General features: G+C 39.6%; 1 protein-coding gene across 1 annotated transcript in view; it reads left to right on the top strand.

Annotated features, from left to right (window-relative positions):
- Positions 1-15,834, top strand: part of Cpvl (carboxypeptidase vitellogenic like) — a 116,313-nt gene that overhangs the window by 52,805 nt on the left and 47,674 nt on the right. Inside the window, exons 8-10 of the mRNA XM_042685059.1 lie at positions 217-348; positions 4,885-4,983; positions 8,019-8,192. Coding sequence (XP_042540993.1) covers positions 217-348; positions 4,885-4,983; positions 8,019-8,192 — 405 coding nt within the window. The remainder of the gene's footprint in view (positions 1-216; positions 349-4,884; positions 4,984-8,018; positions 8,193-15,834) is intronic.

The raw sequence follows: 15,834 nt of genomic DNA, 5'->3' as shown, positions 1-15,834 counted from the left end.
GTTGCACATATGTTCATTATGTTGTGTGACCTGTGTGTTTGTGTTGTATTTGAGTGTTTGTGTAAGAGGTGGGGAGTATATGTATAATTGTCCTCTTGACTCATTTCAGTACAACACTGACAGTTTCTAAATATTGCATTGTGAAGCCAGTGGGTTTCCTGACCCTCTTTCTCTCTTTCCTTCTCTCTCTGGCATCTGTGTCTCTTTTTGTCTCAGATTATAGGGGGCTATGCAGAGTTCCTGTACCAAATTGGCTTGCTGGATGAAAAGCAGAAACAGTACTTCCAGCAGCAGTGCGATGAGTGCATAAAATACATCAAGAAGAAGAAGTGGCAAAAGGCCTTTGAAGTGAGTCCTGGGGCCCTGTGTTGCCCTTGAGCAATTAAAACCATCTGAAGTAGAGGAGGGGCCCATTGAAGCACCATGGTGCTCAGGCATTTCTGTGTGGGAGAGGGGATATCTCTTCTGCTGTCTAAGATCGGGGCAAGATGAGTGGGTGCCTAATGAAGAAAACCGCTGGCTGTGTTTCTTTGAATTTACTTTGGCTTTATTTTAAACCCAAGATCATTTTGGAGTGTTTATCTGATTGTGTCTTTCATTAACTGTCCTGATTTCTTTAAATTCAGTGTAGGATCTGAAGGCATAGTCTATCATATGGAAATCAGATGAAAGGCAACCTGGGAAGTAGATGCATAAGCTTCCACAGATGCTCTAAAACCACACAGCAGAGTTATATCCACAAACAGGGCTTTGGCTGCAGAAGGGCCAGAGTGGGCAACATATGTCACATGTTCCTCTGGGTCAGGAACAAAGACTAGAAAGAGTAATAACTTGAAACTTTTACAGAGAACCATTGGTATTTGTCAGTATCATTACAATGCTCCCTTAAAAGAAAACTTGAGGACCTGATAATATAGTTAATAATCTTGTTTTCTAAACTTTCTTCTTTCTTTTTTTCTTATTTAAAATGTAAGAGTGTATTAAATGCTATGATATAGGAAGTGGCATGTTTCTGGTTGTGCTTTCTTTTTTAATTTTTAATTTTCTAAGCAAAGGCCATGTGCAAGCAATCTTCCTTTGGGGCTTTTGGTTGTATTTGCTATATTTATTTACAGTAAAGTCATCCTGTTGAAACACTGGTAAATGGAGCATTGGCTGGATCTGGAGGACCTCTGGCTGTGACTGAACCTGTACATACATATAGCATGTATGTGAGCAGCTAAAGTCATTACAGTCATTAAGGCAGGGGCTTGTTGGTAATGGCCTTTTGCACCCTGCAGATAAGGCAGTTCAGATCAAAACAGGGGCATATACATTTGAGGATGTAGGGGGTAACTTAATGGTGTCCTTCATTTTACACAGAAGATGTCAGGATACTGCCTGAAATCCCCCACAGCAGTGACCACCCTTCTAAGGATTTCGATAGCAGGAAGCTGTACAAGTAAATTGAGAGAGGGAAGTCTCAGCCACCCAGCAGGAGGCTAATAGGCTCTTCTTTCTGTGTCAGGAAAGCAGATGTGGCTGCAGAGTGTGATTCAGAATTTCTTGGTAATTCTATGAAGGAAGAGGGTTTTTACTGGAGCCATAGACAATCATGCTTTAACTAGCAGTGATTGTATTTTCAAGATGGGTTTTAGGTTGTCTGTGAGGATAGTCAGGAAAGGGGAAGTAAGAAATAATGAAAATTTAGAATTAATAGAAAATTCTATATGGTGTGGCACAAATTTGAAAATGAGACATTTTGTGTGTGTGTGTGTGTGTGTGTGTGTGAGTGTGTGTGTGTTTAAAGAAGCAAGTGACTACTAAATGTCAAAAAATTAGAGAGACATGAAGATATGAAGAAAGCAGAGAGATATGCTATCACAGCCTAGGTACCAACAGGATTTGTGAAGTTGTGGAAAAGCCCAGGTATTTTGTGCTTTGTAGATAACGAAGCTATGATTTGGGTTAAATGGAGTCTTTCTCAGACTACATATATTCAGATAAGAACACATGATATCTTTTTTCCCATTGACCCAGTATCTTGAATAATAGATTAAGGAAATGTAAAAGCTTTCATTTTCACAAGGGAAACAGACAAAACGATACTTACTATAGAGAAACCCCAAGAAATCATGAAATCCAAGAGGATACAAATGTCAACATCTCAAGCCTAATGGATTCATCCATTTGATTCTCTGGTCCTTTAAAATGATGTCGTTGGAGCTGGGAATAGACTTAGTGTAGAGTGATTGCCTAGCATGCATGAAGCTATGGGTTCGATTCCTCAGCACCACAGAAACAGGAAATGCCAGAAATGGTGCTGTGGCTCAAGTGGTAGAGTGCTAGCTTTGAGCAAAAGAAGCTTAGGGACACTGCTTAGGCCCTGAGTTCAAGTCTCAGGACAGGCAAATAAATAAACAAATAAACAACCAACCAAACAAATAAATAAAATGATGGGATTGACAAAAGAACCAGGGTAATTCCCTAGCTCAGAGATAGAGGGTCTCATCACCCCTTCCTGTCCCCATCCCCCAGAGCTGATAACAATCACTGGAGACATGCAAAGGACCCATACACAGATTGTGGTAGGCAAAGGGTAGAACCCCCTCCCCCATTCCTATATAGTGTTTCTCCAACAGCAATTTTTCAGGTATTCTGTAAGAGTCCTGATCCTGGACATTATAGAGATCAGCAAAACGGCTGATCTCTTTTTTCTGTCTCCTCTCCCTTCTAGTAATGGTATTCTGGATCACAGAAAGTTCTTTGTAAAATGAGTTTTAATGAGAAGTTGGATTTCTGTGATGGTGACTGAACTATCTGCCTTATTTGTTTGACCACAAATGACTTCAAAAGCAAATCCATTCTTAGAGGTTGATTTTTCATTCTTATAGACCTCACAGTCTGTACCCACGCTGAGTAGATAGATTAGAAAAGACAACTTTTCGGGGTTGACAGCAATCCTGAGGGCGTAGGGCTTGGCAAACAGATGTCACCATTGAATGACACTGCCCTCTGACAGGGTATGCACAGCTTGACTAACAGAGGTCTGTCTGGTTCCCTTCCTTCTTACCACTCAGTCAAGATTCATGTTGAACAGAATCTGCACAGACAGATGCAGGGTCACAACGTGACCGGAATGCATTGAGGACCAGGAAATAGGGAAGTCTAACTGTTGACAAGGTAGCACCTGTGCGGTGAGGATCTAGATGAAGAGTCAGGGCCTGGCCTTGCATCCTGCCTCTGCCAGTCAGCGTATGTGAGGTGTTCCTAGGGGAGGGACTTCTGTGTGTCTTAATTTCCTCACTTAAAATTTGGATACCAAGAACATCTTGCAAGAACCTAAACTCATACTTTAGAGATGACTTTTAAATTATGCTGCATTGACTTTTTAAAATCTTTTTTTTTATAAGAACCCTTTGCAACTTAATATCATCAGCTGTGGCTGATCCATCCAATTTATCCAATTCTGGCTTCTTTGGGATGATGTGTCCCCTCAGATCCTCCTAGATGGGGGCTGTGCGCTCTCTCTTTCTGTAATTCCTGACTCATAGACTCATGTCTTTTTGCTGCTTCAGGTCATAGATGGTGACTTCTGCTATAGCACTGGCCTCAGATGGAGCCTCGCCACTTCTTAGGATGATGATCTACCACCTCTGGCTCACTGTTTACCTTCTCTTACTGCTGTAGCTCCAGTCTCCTGTCACTCCTCTCACAATTCCTCATGATAGCAGTATCTGATTGAATGGTTGTTTGCATAATTGATCCTTTAGTTTGTTTGACTCCTTTTTTTTTTTTTTAAAGTGATTTTGCTTTACACCTTATCCTAGTTTCTCATTCCCATTACAAATAAAATCCCTATCAACCAGTCCACAAGCTCAATTTTCAACATATTTCTCCCACTATCACCTCCTGTCCCTCACATGTGCTATTATAAACTCTGGTATTCTGAACCCCTTTCCACTGTCTCCTTACCCATAGATAATACTACCTCTTTATGGGATCACACTCTTTGGTCTTCACTTCTTCATTTGAATCCACAATGATATGTCTCCAGTCCCTAAAGTCCCTTAGCCTTTCCATTAACTCTTTTGGCTAAGCCACAACCCTGGCTAAACCACTCCTCTTCCACTACAGGACAGTCCCTGTGTAGCTGCACAGAGATAAAGGAGAGCACCCAGCCGTGCTGACCACTCCTGGCCTCCTGATGACCAAGATTTTTATGTCTTCAGTCCGTAAATATCTCCCAGTATCCCTAAGGACTTCCATCTATGCCTGCATCCTCTGATTTCTCTCTCTCTTCATGGCCCATAACCCATGCTAAGAAACCCTGACTGACACAGTCAAAGCAGCTGTTTCTTCTACCTGGAATGTTTTCCTCACTCATCTGAATGATTTCCCTGCCGCCTTTCCTCTCTCTCTCCCTCCCTCCCTCCCTCCTTCCCTCCCTCCCTTCTTTCCATCCCTCCCTCTCTCCTCCCTTCCTCCCTCCCTCCCTCCCTCCTTCCTTCCTTCCTTCCTTCCTTCCTTCCTTCCTTCCTTCCTTCCAAATGTCATCTTCTCAGTGAGACTCTCTGTCATTATTGTCACAGTTACACATACTACTGACATTTTCTACTAGTTTTCTGCCCTCTTTATAATTCTCTAATATACTACATGGTTGTCATTCTAATTTATAGAGTAATACTTGCTTATTATCTCCCCTAGGATATAAGCTCCATGAGGGAGGACTTTAGTATGTCTTTTAGGTTTATCTAATTCCTGGCACAAAGAAGCTGTGCAGGAAATGCTGACTTTATGAAATGATAAAGATGTAAAAATTACTGATTAAATGAAGTAACAAACTCCTGTGCATGCTTACCACTCCAACGATATTCTTCTTTCTCTTCCTCTCTGTTGATCTAGATACTGGATAAACTCCTAGATGGAGACTTGACAAGCGACCCATCTTTCTTTCAGAATGCTACAGGATGTGCTACTTACTATAACCTTTTACAGTGCACGGTAAGCACAAATTTTAGTAACCATAATCACATTTGCTTCAAATTTCTGACAAAACTAAACATCTTCTTATCTGGGATATATTATAGCGGACTACTAGATAAGTATTTCTAAGCTTATTGCATGATTTAGGCTTCTAATTCATGGGATTAGTTTCCCACCAACATTGTGTATAGCATAATCCGCCCATTGAGAATGTATATTGTCCCTGATGAGTCCAAAGTTTCTGTGTGTGTGTGTGTGTGTGTGTGTGTGTGTACATTCTAGTACTGGAACTTGAGCTCAGGGCCTCACTTAGCTTGTCTTTTGCTCAAGACTGGTGCTTACTCCTTGAGCCAAATATCCACTTTCAGCTTTTTTCTGGTTATTTGGAAAGAAGAGACTCACAGCCTTTCTCGCCTGGATTGGCTTTGAAATGCAATGCTTAGCTCAGCCTCCCTAGTAGCTAGGTTTACAGGTGTGAGCTACCAGCACCTGGCAAAAATTTCTCATTAATGCAGTTTGTTTTTTCCCCACCTAGAGTTCATTCCACGGAGGAGACTTTGTGAAGGCTGCCGGCTACAGCTATATTTTATGTGTATTAGATCTCAGCTTCAGGCCTGTTTATGAGTGTCTTGAAAATGGCACAATCTTCATTCTGCCCTTCAGATGGCCTGGATAATCAAACCTGCCAAAGCCTTTATGAAAATATTTGCTTTGTTTCACTTTTAACTTAAGATGTTTAGAGCTTTTAGTGCAGCCCTCACTTCAAGCTCTCTGGAATATGAAAGTATTCAAGTAGCTTCTTTTATAAAAGTAGGTCAAAGTTGGCCTCCTTTATGTAGAATTGATCAAATAAGAGAGAAGGATCCAAAGCGGGATTTGGATTCATGTAGTCTTTGTCTAGAGCATATTAACCATGCATTCAGCATTATTTATGAACTATTTGTAAATAAAATGCAATGCAAATTCAAGTGGAATTTCCTAGCCCTGTGGGAAAAAAAACATATGGTAGGAAAGAGAAATGAAATTTGTGATTGAAATATTTTTTTCTCTACAAAACAATATATTCACAGCAAATATTGCTGGTGAAGCCCAAAACTGTGAAACAGTTATTTTGCCTTTTTCTCACTTGAAATTTCCTTAAAGCCATTTACTTGTTTTTCTTTTAGTATAGTGTTCACTACAAAATTTATTTGCAGTGTCATTGGGTTTTGTGTATGTGTGTGTATGTGTGTATATATGTGCATGTGTGTGTTATTTTTTTGTTTGTTTGTTTTTGCCAGTCCTATGGCTTGAACTCGGGGCCTGGATACTGTCCTTAAGCTTTTGAGCTCAAGGCTAGCTGTAATCACTTGAGCCACAGGTTCACTTCTGGCTCTTTGGTGCTTAATTAGATGTAAGAGTCTCCTGGACTTTCCTGGCTGGATGGGTTTGAACCAAAATCCTTAGATCTCAGCCTCCTAGGAAGCTAGGATTACAGGCATGAGCCACCAGATTCCAGCCTAGTGTTACTCTTTCTTAAAAAATAAACATAGATAACTTTTGTTTGTGTCATTCGTGAAATATCATTTGTGTTGTTTGTTTTTTCTACTTATCTATTTTTAATTATTTATAAATACAATGTATTTTGAGGAACATCACCCCTTTCAGTATTCTCACCCATCCCTTCCCTCGCTCTTCTTAATTTTGTAAGGATATACACTGAATTCTTGACTGCATTCTCTCCTCTTTTCTCCATTCATCTACTTCTTTCCTCTTGACCCCACCCTTACCCTTTTCAAATACTTCCTTCCTGGTGTTTATTTTGTTGAACTTGGATTTTGCCTAAGGAATTAACACTATTTGAGTTCTCCCTTGAATCTACTATTTTAAAGGTATTTGCATATACTTGCATATCCCTTAATGTATTTTCTTACAAGTTATTTGTTTGTGTATTTGACATAATCCCCCTTTAAACTATGGTCAGCTGATATTTGTGTGTTTTCAATGAACAAGAGGACAAGGAAAATAAATTCTCATCTTTTAATCGGCCACACTGCCTCTTAGAATGCACTTGACCTTCCATTCCCAAAGCTACCAACAAAGAATGACTAATTTGCATAATCTTCACCTCAGTTCTTCCCCCACATTTGTCTCCAATGCTAACCATAGTTACAGTTCACAAAATATTAGGTCCTGAAAAAAAAAATACAACCTGTACAAATTGGTTCTTGACTCTAAATAGATTGAATTATCCAGATTCATTTTAGTACGAGGTTGTCACTTAAGTTATTTCAAAACTACATCTTTAAAATTTCAAGTTTTCGGGCTGGGAAGGTGGCTCAGTGGTAGAGCGCTTGCTTTGCATGCATGAGGCCCTGGGCTCGATTCCTCAGCACCACATAAGCAGAAAAATAAAAGCTGGAAGTGGTGCTGTGGTTCAAGCAGTAGAGCACTCCCTTGAGCTCAAGAGCTGAGGGGCAGTGCCCAGGCCCAGAGTTCAGGCCCTACGACCATGCCCCCCCAAAAAACAAACAAACAAAAATTTCAAGTTTTCTCTCCTATGTGGTAGGTAGTTCTAAACTATGAGCATATATGGAGTCCTATGCATACATACACAAACATATTAACTAATGTATGATCTACACAGGAGAAGGATTCTAACATAAATGCTTCGAACAACAGTTTAACAAAATGAAGACCAGGAAGCTAGAACATTGGTTGTTGGGGAGATGAAGTCAAGGGGAGGGAGAAGATAAATGGAGAAGGGAAGTGTAGGTGAATGCAGTCATAACACTCAATGAATGTGCATATGTGGAAATTGAACTAGGTAAACTGAGGGAATAGGTGAGGTTGGAGAGATGGGTGACACTAATCAGGATGCATCCTACTCAAACTGACAGGTTGAATGGAAACTCCTTTGTACAACCACTTAAAGATAATTTACAAATGTATTAAAGATGATATTTTAGCAGTTATGCTATAGCTTGCTTATTGGGTTATATGTTATGAGAGAATCATACATTTTCCCTACATGCTATTCTGACACTAACTTACATTTTCAACTATCTTTCCAGGAACCTGAGGACCATGAGTACTTTGGGAAATTTCTGTCTCTCCCACAAGTGAGAAGAGCCATCCACGTGGGAAACAAGACCTTCAGTGATGGCGCTACAGTGGAAAACTACCTGAGGGAAGATACCATGAAATCAGTTAAACCTTGGCTCACTGAAATCATGAATAACTATAAGGTACATAATCCACTTCAATTGCTGCTACATAAGAAATCTTGGAACAACCTAGGGTAAAAATGACTTCCTTTTATATGTAATTTCTCTCCTATCTCTTAAAAGGAATCTTTTATTACATTTATAAACAAGAACAGGCTTGGTTTTTGTTATTGTTGTTGTTTTGTTTTATTTTTGGCTTTTTTTTTGTGCCAGTAAGTAGTGTTTGAACTCAGGGTCTGGGCACTATCATTTAATCTTTTCACTCAAAGCTGTCATAATTGAGTCATAGCTCTACTTCCAGCTTTTTGGTGGTTAGTTAGAGATAAGAGTCCTACGGATTTTTCTGCCCAGGCTGGCTTTGAACCACAGTACTCAGCTCTACACTTCTTGAGTAGCTAGGATTACAAGTATAAGCCACTAGTACCTGTCTTTATTGACTATTTTAAATGAAAAGTTTTATGGCTTTTCTTTAAATCATTTCCCCCTAATCATTCCTTAAAATTTCTGTTGTACATTCTAGCTCTCATCATTTCTTGAGAAAAAGACTAGCAGAGCAGACAAAACCCCCTGTGTTCTCTTATTGTTTGCTTTATAATGGGAATTACAGTAAGATCAGGGAAAATGAAATCAACTAGCTATTCCCAAAATGTATTTGGCCTAATAATTATGCGCATCCACTTTGCTCAGTGATGGACACGTCAGTGTTTGCTGTAAGACAAACACTTGGCTGCACTGTGAGGCTGAAATAATGAATGAAAAAGGTCCCTGCTCTGACCATGTCATGTCAATATTGTGTCATCTGCTTGAGATGATTTGCCTGAAGTTACACACAGCAATGAAACCATAAGAAGTAGCCCTGCAGGTCCAGACAAAGGGGCCTAGAATTCATGCTCCACCTCTCAGGGAGGGAGGATACCCAGACCAAGTGACCTGTAGAAAAAAATCATCCTATGTACCTTCTTTATTTGTCCTATAATCCTACTCTCTCATGTCCCCTCTGATCTTCCAGCCTGTTAACATTCATCCTAGGATGAATATTGGTCTGTGGGTCAAGACTGAGGGATCATTTCACTAAGAACAAAGGATTTTGCCAGCTTACTCCATGTATCAGGCAGAGGCAAGGGTAATAGGATGAATAAAAAAAGAAGAGAGCTAATAGTTCCTAAAGTACATTTTTCTGAGTTAGACAAAAACATTCTTTCCCCAGAATACTTCTTACCTATCAGAAATTGTCCTGAATATGCTGCTTTTGCTAGAACAAGACTCCTTATTGCATTTTTCAGCCTGAGAAATATACATTTCTTTAATGCTTACGTTAAGAATAGTGACCTTTGGGATCTTTGACCAACTGTACCCTTACTGGGTTGCATTTCAAGATAGTCCAGCACTGGTCTGCCCGTTTCTGGTCCTATCCTTAGTATATACAGAATCTGACATGTAACTATTTTTTTTTAATAATCTAATGTCAGAAACGTCCTAACTAGATCAGGCCAACATTTCAGTCATCTTGTATTTGGTTCTGCTGGGAAACATAGTGCTTGCCTGCTGTAAGCACTTTCAGAAACATTGCTGCCGTGTCCTATATAAGCTGTCTCTGCCCTTTGTTATATTCATCACAAAGTACTACCATCATGAACTCTCATCTGATACCCATCCTGGCACCCGCTTGGAGCAGATGTCCAGGCTCAATGAATAACTGAAGGGAAAATCAGTGCTATGACAAAAATATATCTAAAAAAATGTGTCCATAATCTGGTAGTATTTATCATCTACCCATTTAAAAAGAGATTACCACTTGTGTTTTCAGGCATCAATAATCTGCTATAGTATAACATTAAAGAATTCAGAGTACGGGCTGGGAAGGTGGCTCAGTGGTAGAGTGCTTGCTTTGCATGCACAAGGCCTTGGGTTTAAGTCCTCAGCACCACATAAACAGAAAAAGTCAGAAGTGCCACTGTGGCACTAGCCTTCAGCTGAAGAGCTGAGAGACAGCATCCAGGCCCAGAGTTCAGGCCCCACAACTGACCAAAAAAAAAAAATTCAAAGTAGCTTTTTAAGACAATAGTTTTAATTTTTAATTTCACTTCTATTAGCTTTCTCTTTTTAAATTTTATTTTATTGCAAAGATACTGTACAGAGGGGTTACAGTTACATGAGTAAGGCAATGACTACATTTCTGGTCAAACACTCCTTTGTTTTTCTCCCCCATTCCTCCCCCATTCCTCCCCCACAAGATGTAAAGTTCATTTCCAACATAGTGTCTTATGAGTATCATTGCTGCATTGGGTCATCCTCTGTCCTTGTGTCAGCATTTTATTATTCCCCTCCCCAAATCAAAGTAGTTTTTTGAGTGGAGGAAGTAATTGTACATTTGTGCATTGTTTGTACAGTGTTTGTACCCTTGGGAGATATATTTCCTGGTTGTACAAATTTCATCAGAATATAATTCCTTTCTTAATCATGTGAGAACAGAGTGGGACAGACAGCTTACATAATTGCATAAACCATTCCAATATCCTGATGTGAAATCATTACCATGGACTCTGCTGGATTAATGAAAGAAGATATATTGAATAGAATTAAGTTTCAATTTTGATATTTAAACATCTAGCCCTGTTGCCCATGTAACCCAAACCTGCTGTTTTGGTCTGTCAAGGCCGCTATAACAGACTGGGTGATTTATAAAGGCAAGACTATGTAAACAAATCAGTAACAAACACTTACTGCTCACAGTTCTGGGGACAGGGAAACCAAGATCAGACAACAGCAGATGTATATTCTGGTAGGGACTTGCTCTCTGCTTCATATTTCCTTCTTGCTATGTTTGCATATGGCAAAAAGAACTGAGACTTTTTTTTTATAAGGGTGAGTCTTAACCTTTTTAATACTATCACAATGGGCATTAGATGTAAGCATATGGATTTTGGGGTGGACACAAATTTCCGTACTATCGATATGGTATCCAATGATACCTATCAACATGGATTCCAATGAAATTGTCATGCTTTCTATACGTTTCAACTCTGATTTGTTTCCAGAAAGAGAACAACAGCTTAATGTGAGAAGCCATGTTTGTGAATGCTAACCAAAAAGCATTTGCTGCTAAACCAGAGTGCATATTCCTTGATAAAGCTGTCAGAGCCATTTGGGTAGCTATTTTTGTTGGCTTCTCTGTTATTGATGGTGATCCTCCAGTGTATATAATGGAATAAGAACAACATAGGTTGCCTTAAGATATCAGTACCCTTAAAGCTATTTATGTAAGACTCGGTTCTAATTTATCATAGAAAGTAGCCTACCTGTTTCTATTTATAAAAACAGAAGTCTTTTTTCCAGCCCTAGATTCATTGCCTCCACTGTGGAGCATCTCTTATAGCACAAGTGCCTTTGCTAGGGTCTGGAATTGTGTCCATGTAGTTTCTGCATAAACAACTACATGAAAACATAATCAGGCTCTTGTAATGGCCCACAGGGAATGCATAGTCAAAGTCATTTTCTTTTTAGTGATTTCAGATGTTTGGAATATCGCCTTGGTAATTTCCAAAATAACTAGCATGAGAAGAAAATCTGCTGGGCTATTTGACTTGTTCATGATTGAACCAGGTCAAATTATTATCAAGACTTTTAGGAGCCATCTAGAAAAGGAGGATGGTAGTCTCACATTTGGACTCTGAGTTCTGGTTCCACCACTCACTCACTGTGGCCCTTTGGAGAGGACACTTAGACTTCTGTGCTCCTGTTTCCTGTTGTTTAAAATGGGAGGAAAAAATAGCACTTTGTTGCCAATGATTTCAAGGCTCAAATGAGATTACATAAGTCTGGTTAAAATACAATATATGTATGTGTGCATTAACCACAGTGAAAATCCCTTTGTACAATTCACATACATTGAAGTAGTATGTGTACAACATTATGTGCTGTATACGTGAAGGACAGCTTCTGTTGTGGTACCAGTGGAAGGGGAAGGAAGATGAAAAGAGACAGTGAAGGAGAGGGAATACAGTTGAAGTACTTTATATACATGTTTCAAAATGGAGCAATGAAACCAGCTGGGTGCTGGTGGCTCACGCCTGTAATCCTAGCTACTCAGGAGGCTGAGATCTGAGGATTGAGGTCCAAAGCCAGCCTGGACAGAAAAGTCCGTGAGACTCTTATCTCCAATAAACTACTCGAAAACCAGAAGTGGTGCTGTGGCTCAAGTGGTAGAGCGCTGGCCTTGAGCTGAAGAGCACAGGGACAGCGCTGAGGCCCAGAGTTCAAGCCCCACGACTGACCAAAAACAAAAAAAAAAAAATTGGAGCAATGAAACTTGTTAAAACTGTTTTCAGAAGAAGATGAGAAACAGTGATAGAGGGGAGTGAAATTTGACCAGGCTACATTGTATGCATGTTTGGAAATATGTACCCCCCCTTGTACAACTAATATATGCTAACATATGAATTCCAATCAGGGTACATTGTATGCATGTATGGAAATATCACAATGGAACTCCTTTGTACAGCTAATATATGCTAATAAAAATATTTTAAAACGTAGTGCCTGATGGCTAGAGAGTTTCTAAGTTAAACCTATTACCAAGAATGTGCCACAAGATTCAGCAAAATTCTCTCAGAGCCTGTTACATATAAAGTTACACAAGAAACCCTGCATAACATAAAAATAAAAAGCCTTGACAGACTTCCATTTCCTATCTGTTTATAAAGAACGTAGAAGGCACCGTTCTGTGCTAACAGTAAAAAGCTGAACAAACAAGTCTTAAATTTGTGAGAAAAAAAATGAGGCCTAGAGCAAGCCGCTGACACCACCTTCCCCCCCATGTCTGCCCCTCCCCCACCCCTCCGGAGAGACAGAGAGAGGAGTGTACAGAGACAAGACTCATAATGGAAACTCAGGAGGAGGAACCTCACAGACTCAATATGGAGATAGGAACACCACAACTGCAACTAATGAGTTACCAGAGGCCCCATGTGGACCAATCTGAGAGATGAATATTCAGAGGGACCCAGACATGGGTGAAACACTTCACTTTTCATAGATTTTTTCCCCTGCAAGAGCTGAAACTGATTCTCACAGTAAATATTGAAGAAAAAGCTTCCTGATGCTTTTGTCAAAGGGAGGGGAGAAGTAAACATTTTGAAATCTGCCAGAGCACTTCTGAACAGGGCCTGCTCTCAGGAGAAACTATTTTACCAGAGCCTAATCTGCAGGAGTTACAACCTGTGAAACTAACTTGGAGAGGGGCAATACAGATACTCCTCTACTTGCAGTAGGGTTATATCCCAATAACCTCAAGCTAGTTGAAGATAACATTACTTGAAAGTGCATACAATATGATCTGTCAAACAGGAATTGTAGCTTAGCCTTACCTACTTTAAGCGTACTTCTGTGTATAGTTGGGAATAATCATATTACAAAAGGCCTATGATTGAACACCATATCCAAAGTCCCAGACATGTTGTCCTTTGTTGAATGTCAGTTTACCCTCATAGCTGTGTGGCTCACTGGGAGCTACAGATCACTGTCACTGCCCAGAATTGCAAGAGAGCCTTACAGTATATGGCTAATCTGGGAAAAGGTCCAAATCTAAGAAATGAATATAACTTCTGTTGAATGTATATCAATGTCAGACCACCGGAAAGTTGAAGATAATAAGTCAAACTCTCATATGCCAAGAATCATATTTACCCTACTCCAGTCCCATCTAGCTATCTTGTTCGACCCAGGTGTGGTCCAGTCAACTGAGAAGCGTTGCTGAACGTTCCATTCAAGACACAGGCTTTTTTTTTTTTTTTTGTCGGTCGTGGGGCTTGAACTCTGGTCCTGGGTGCTGTCCCTCAGCTCTTCAGCTCAAGGCGAGCGCTCTACCACTTGAGCTACAGCGCCACTTCCGGTTTTCTAGTGGTTTATTGGAGATAGGAGTCTCACGGTCTTTCCTGCCCTGGCTGGCTTTGAACCGCGATCCTCAGATCTCAGCCTCCTGAGTAGCTAGGATTACAGGCGTGAGCCACCAGCGCCTGTCCTAAGACACAGGCTTTTAAAAGATTGAGACCCAATGATAGAAGTGTGGAACATGTCGCCTTACTTCTCATCCACATTGCTAAAGTCCTGTTCACTGATGCTCTCTTAGCCATTACATGATGCGCACCTTTCAACACAAATTAAGAAGCATACCAAAAGATAAAAGACAGTTTAAAGGGACTGAACAAACATTAAAACCAGAAACAGATATGCTGAGAATGTTGAAATGAACACGCAAGGATTTTTTTAAAATAATGCTATGAATTTTAATAGAGAAAGTTGACAAAATTCCAAAACAGGTGGATATTTAGACAAAGACATGGAAATTCCAAGAAAGAATTTTTAAAAAGCTTGCTTTTAGTATCATGACTAAAAAAGAAAAAAATACTTAACCCAAAGAAACAAAGATTTAGTCCTAGGTTTTTTTCAAGAGTCATATACTTTTAAATCTTCCTGTTTCCCAGTGATAACTAATCATCTACAGCTAGACGAAATACAGAAATACTCTTAGAAGTACAGTGTTGAGTAAACAAAAGTGTCTGAAAGGGACAAACAGAATCATGCATGAAAACAAGCAAAAATAAAGCATGTTATTTTGAGATATATACAAACACACAGGTTAAACTGTCTTTTTTCCAGAGCAAGGAAATTCTAAATCTAAACTCTTGAACTGTGGCTATTTTTGTTATCTCTGTGGAGAAAACATGAAGTTAGGACCTAGAAGAAGTACCTGGGGTAGATTCGGTGGTACTGATACCATACTGGTTCTTAAGACTGATGGTGCATTGGTGGTTGTGTTTTTTATTATGCTTCCCAAACTTGTAGATATATGCCACAATATATTCTTTGGCAAATAAGAGATAGAATAAAAATGTAAAGAAGGCAAGTTGTGATTAGTACTATATAAAATTTATTTGACTATATCGTAAGTAAATAGACTGCTTAGAATGACAGTGTTTTGAAATCTCTCAATCTGCTCCAATTTATTGTGAGGTGTTGTAGTGGAGGCAAAAACTCCAATCTGTTCTTACAGAGACTCCCACTAATTTTCCCCACTGCTAGAAAATGATCACATGATCCAAATTAGCAGGTAACAGAAGTCATCTTTAGCACCTGGGGCTGCATGTCAATACTGGGCACTTGATCACCTCGCAAATCATTTTTTATTACATCTTCCAGAATCGTATTCTATTACAGCTCCAGGGTAGCAGTGTTGAAATGCATTCAGTGTCAGAATTTAAGCATTTCAGAACTTATAATCTCTGTTATTTCTTAATCTGTTGAAATTATATAGTATCTCATAGAAAATAAGCATTATAAGGGCAGCAGTCTTGCCTGTTTGGGTTTCCTTATAGATCCAGGAACTGGTGCAGGCTCTGGTATGTAGTAGACACTCCATGACCTTTAGTATATAGAAAGCGAGTTGTCATGGGAACAAAGGAAGTGATAAAAGGCTTACCAGAAAACAAATGCCACTTAATGCATTTTCCTTCCTTTAAACTTCCCTTTTCCTATTATTCTAAATCTGTATCTGTCTGGCTGCCTTTGCATTAGAAGCACCTGAAGAAATTTAAAATGCCTACTCCTGGCCCATCTTCTAAAGGTGCTGGTTTAGTTTCCTACTGTAGCAACTAGCACATAGTAG

The sequence above is a fragment of the Dipodomys spectabilis genome, unplaced genomic scaffold, assembly GCF_019054845.1.
Source record: "Dipodomys spectabilis isolate Male_0828 unplaced genomic scaffold, ASM1905484v1 ptg000092l, whole genome shotgun sequence".
NCBI classification, from domain to species: Eukaryota; Metazoa; Chordata; class Mammalia; order Rodentia; family Heteromyidae; genus Dipodomys; species Dipodomys spectabilis.
Note: the sequence above shows the minus strand (reverse complement) of the source record. Positions and strands in the feature narration are given on the sequence as shown.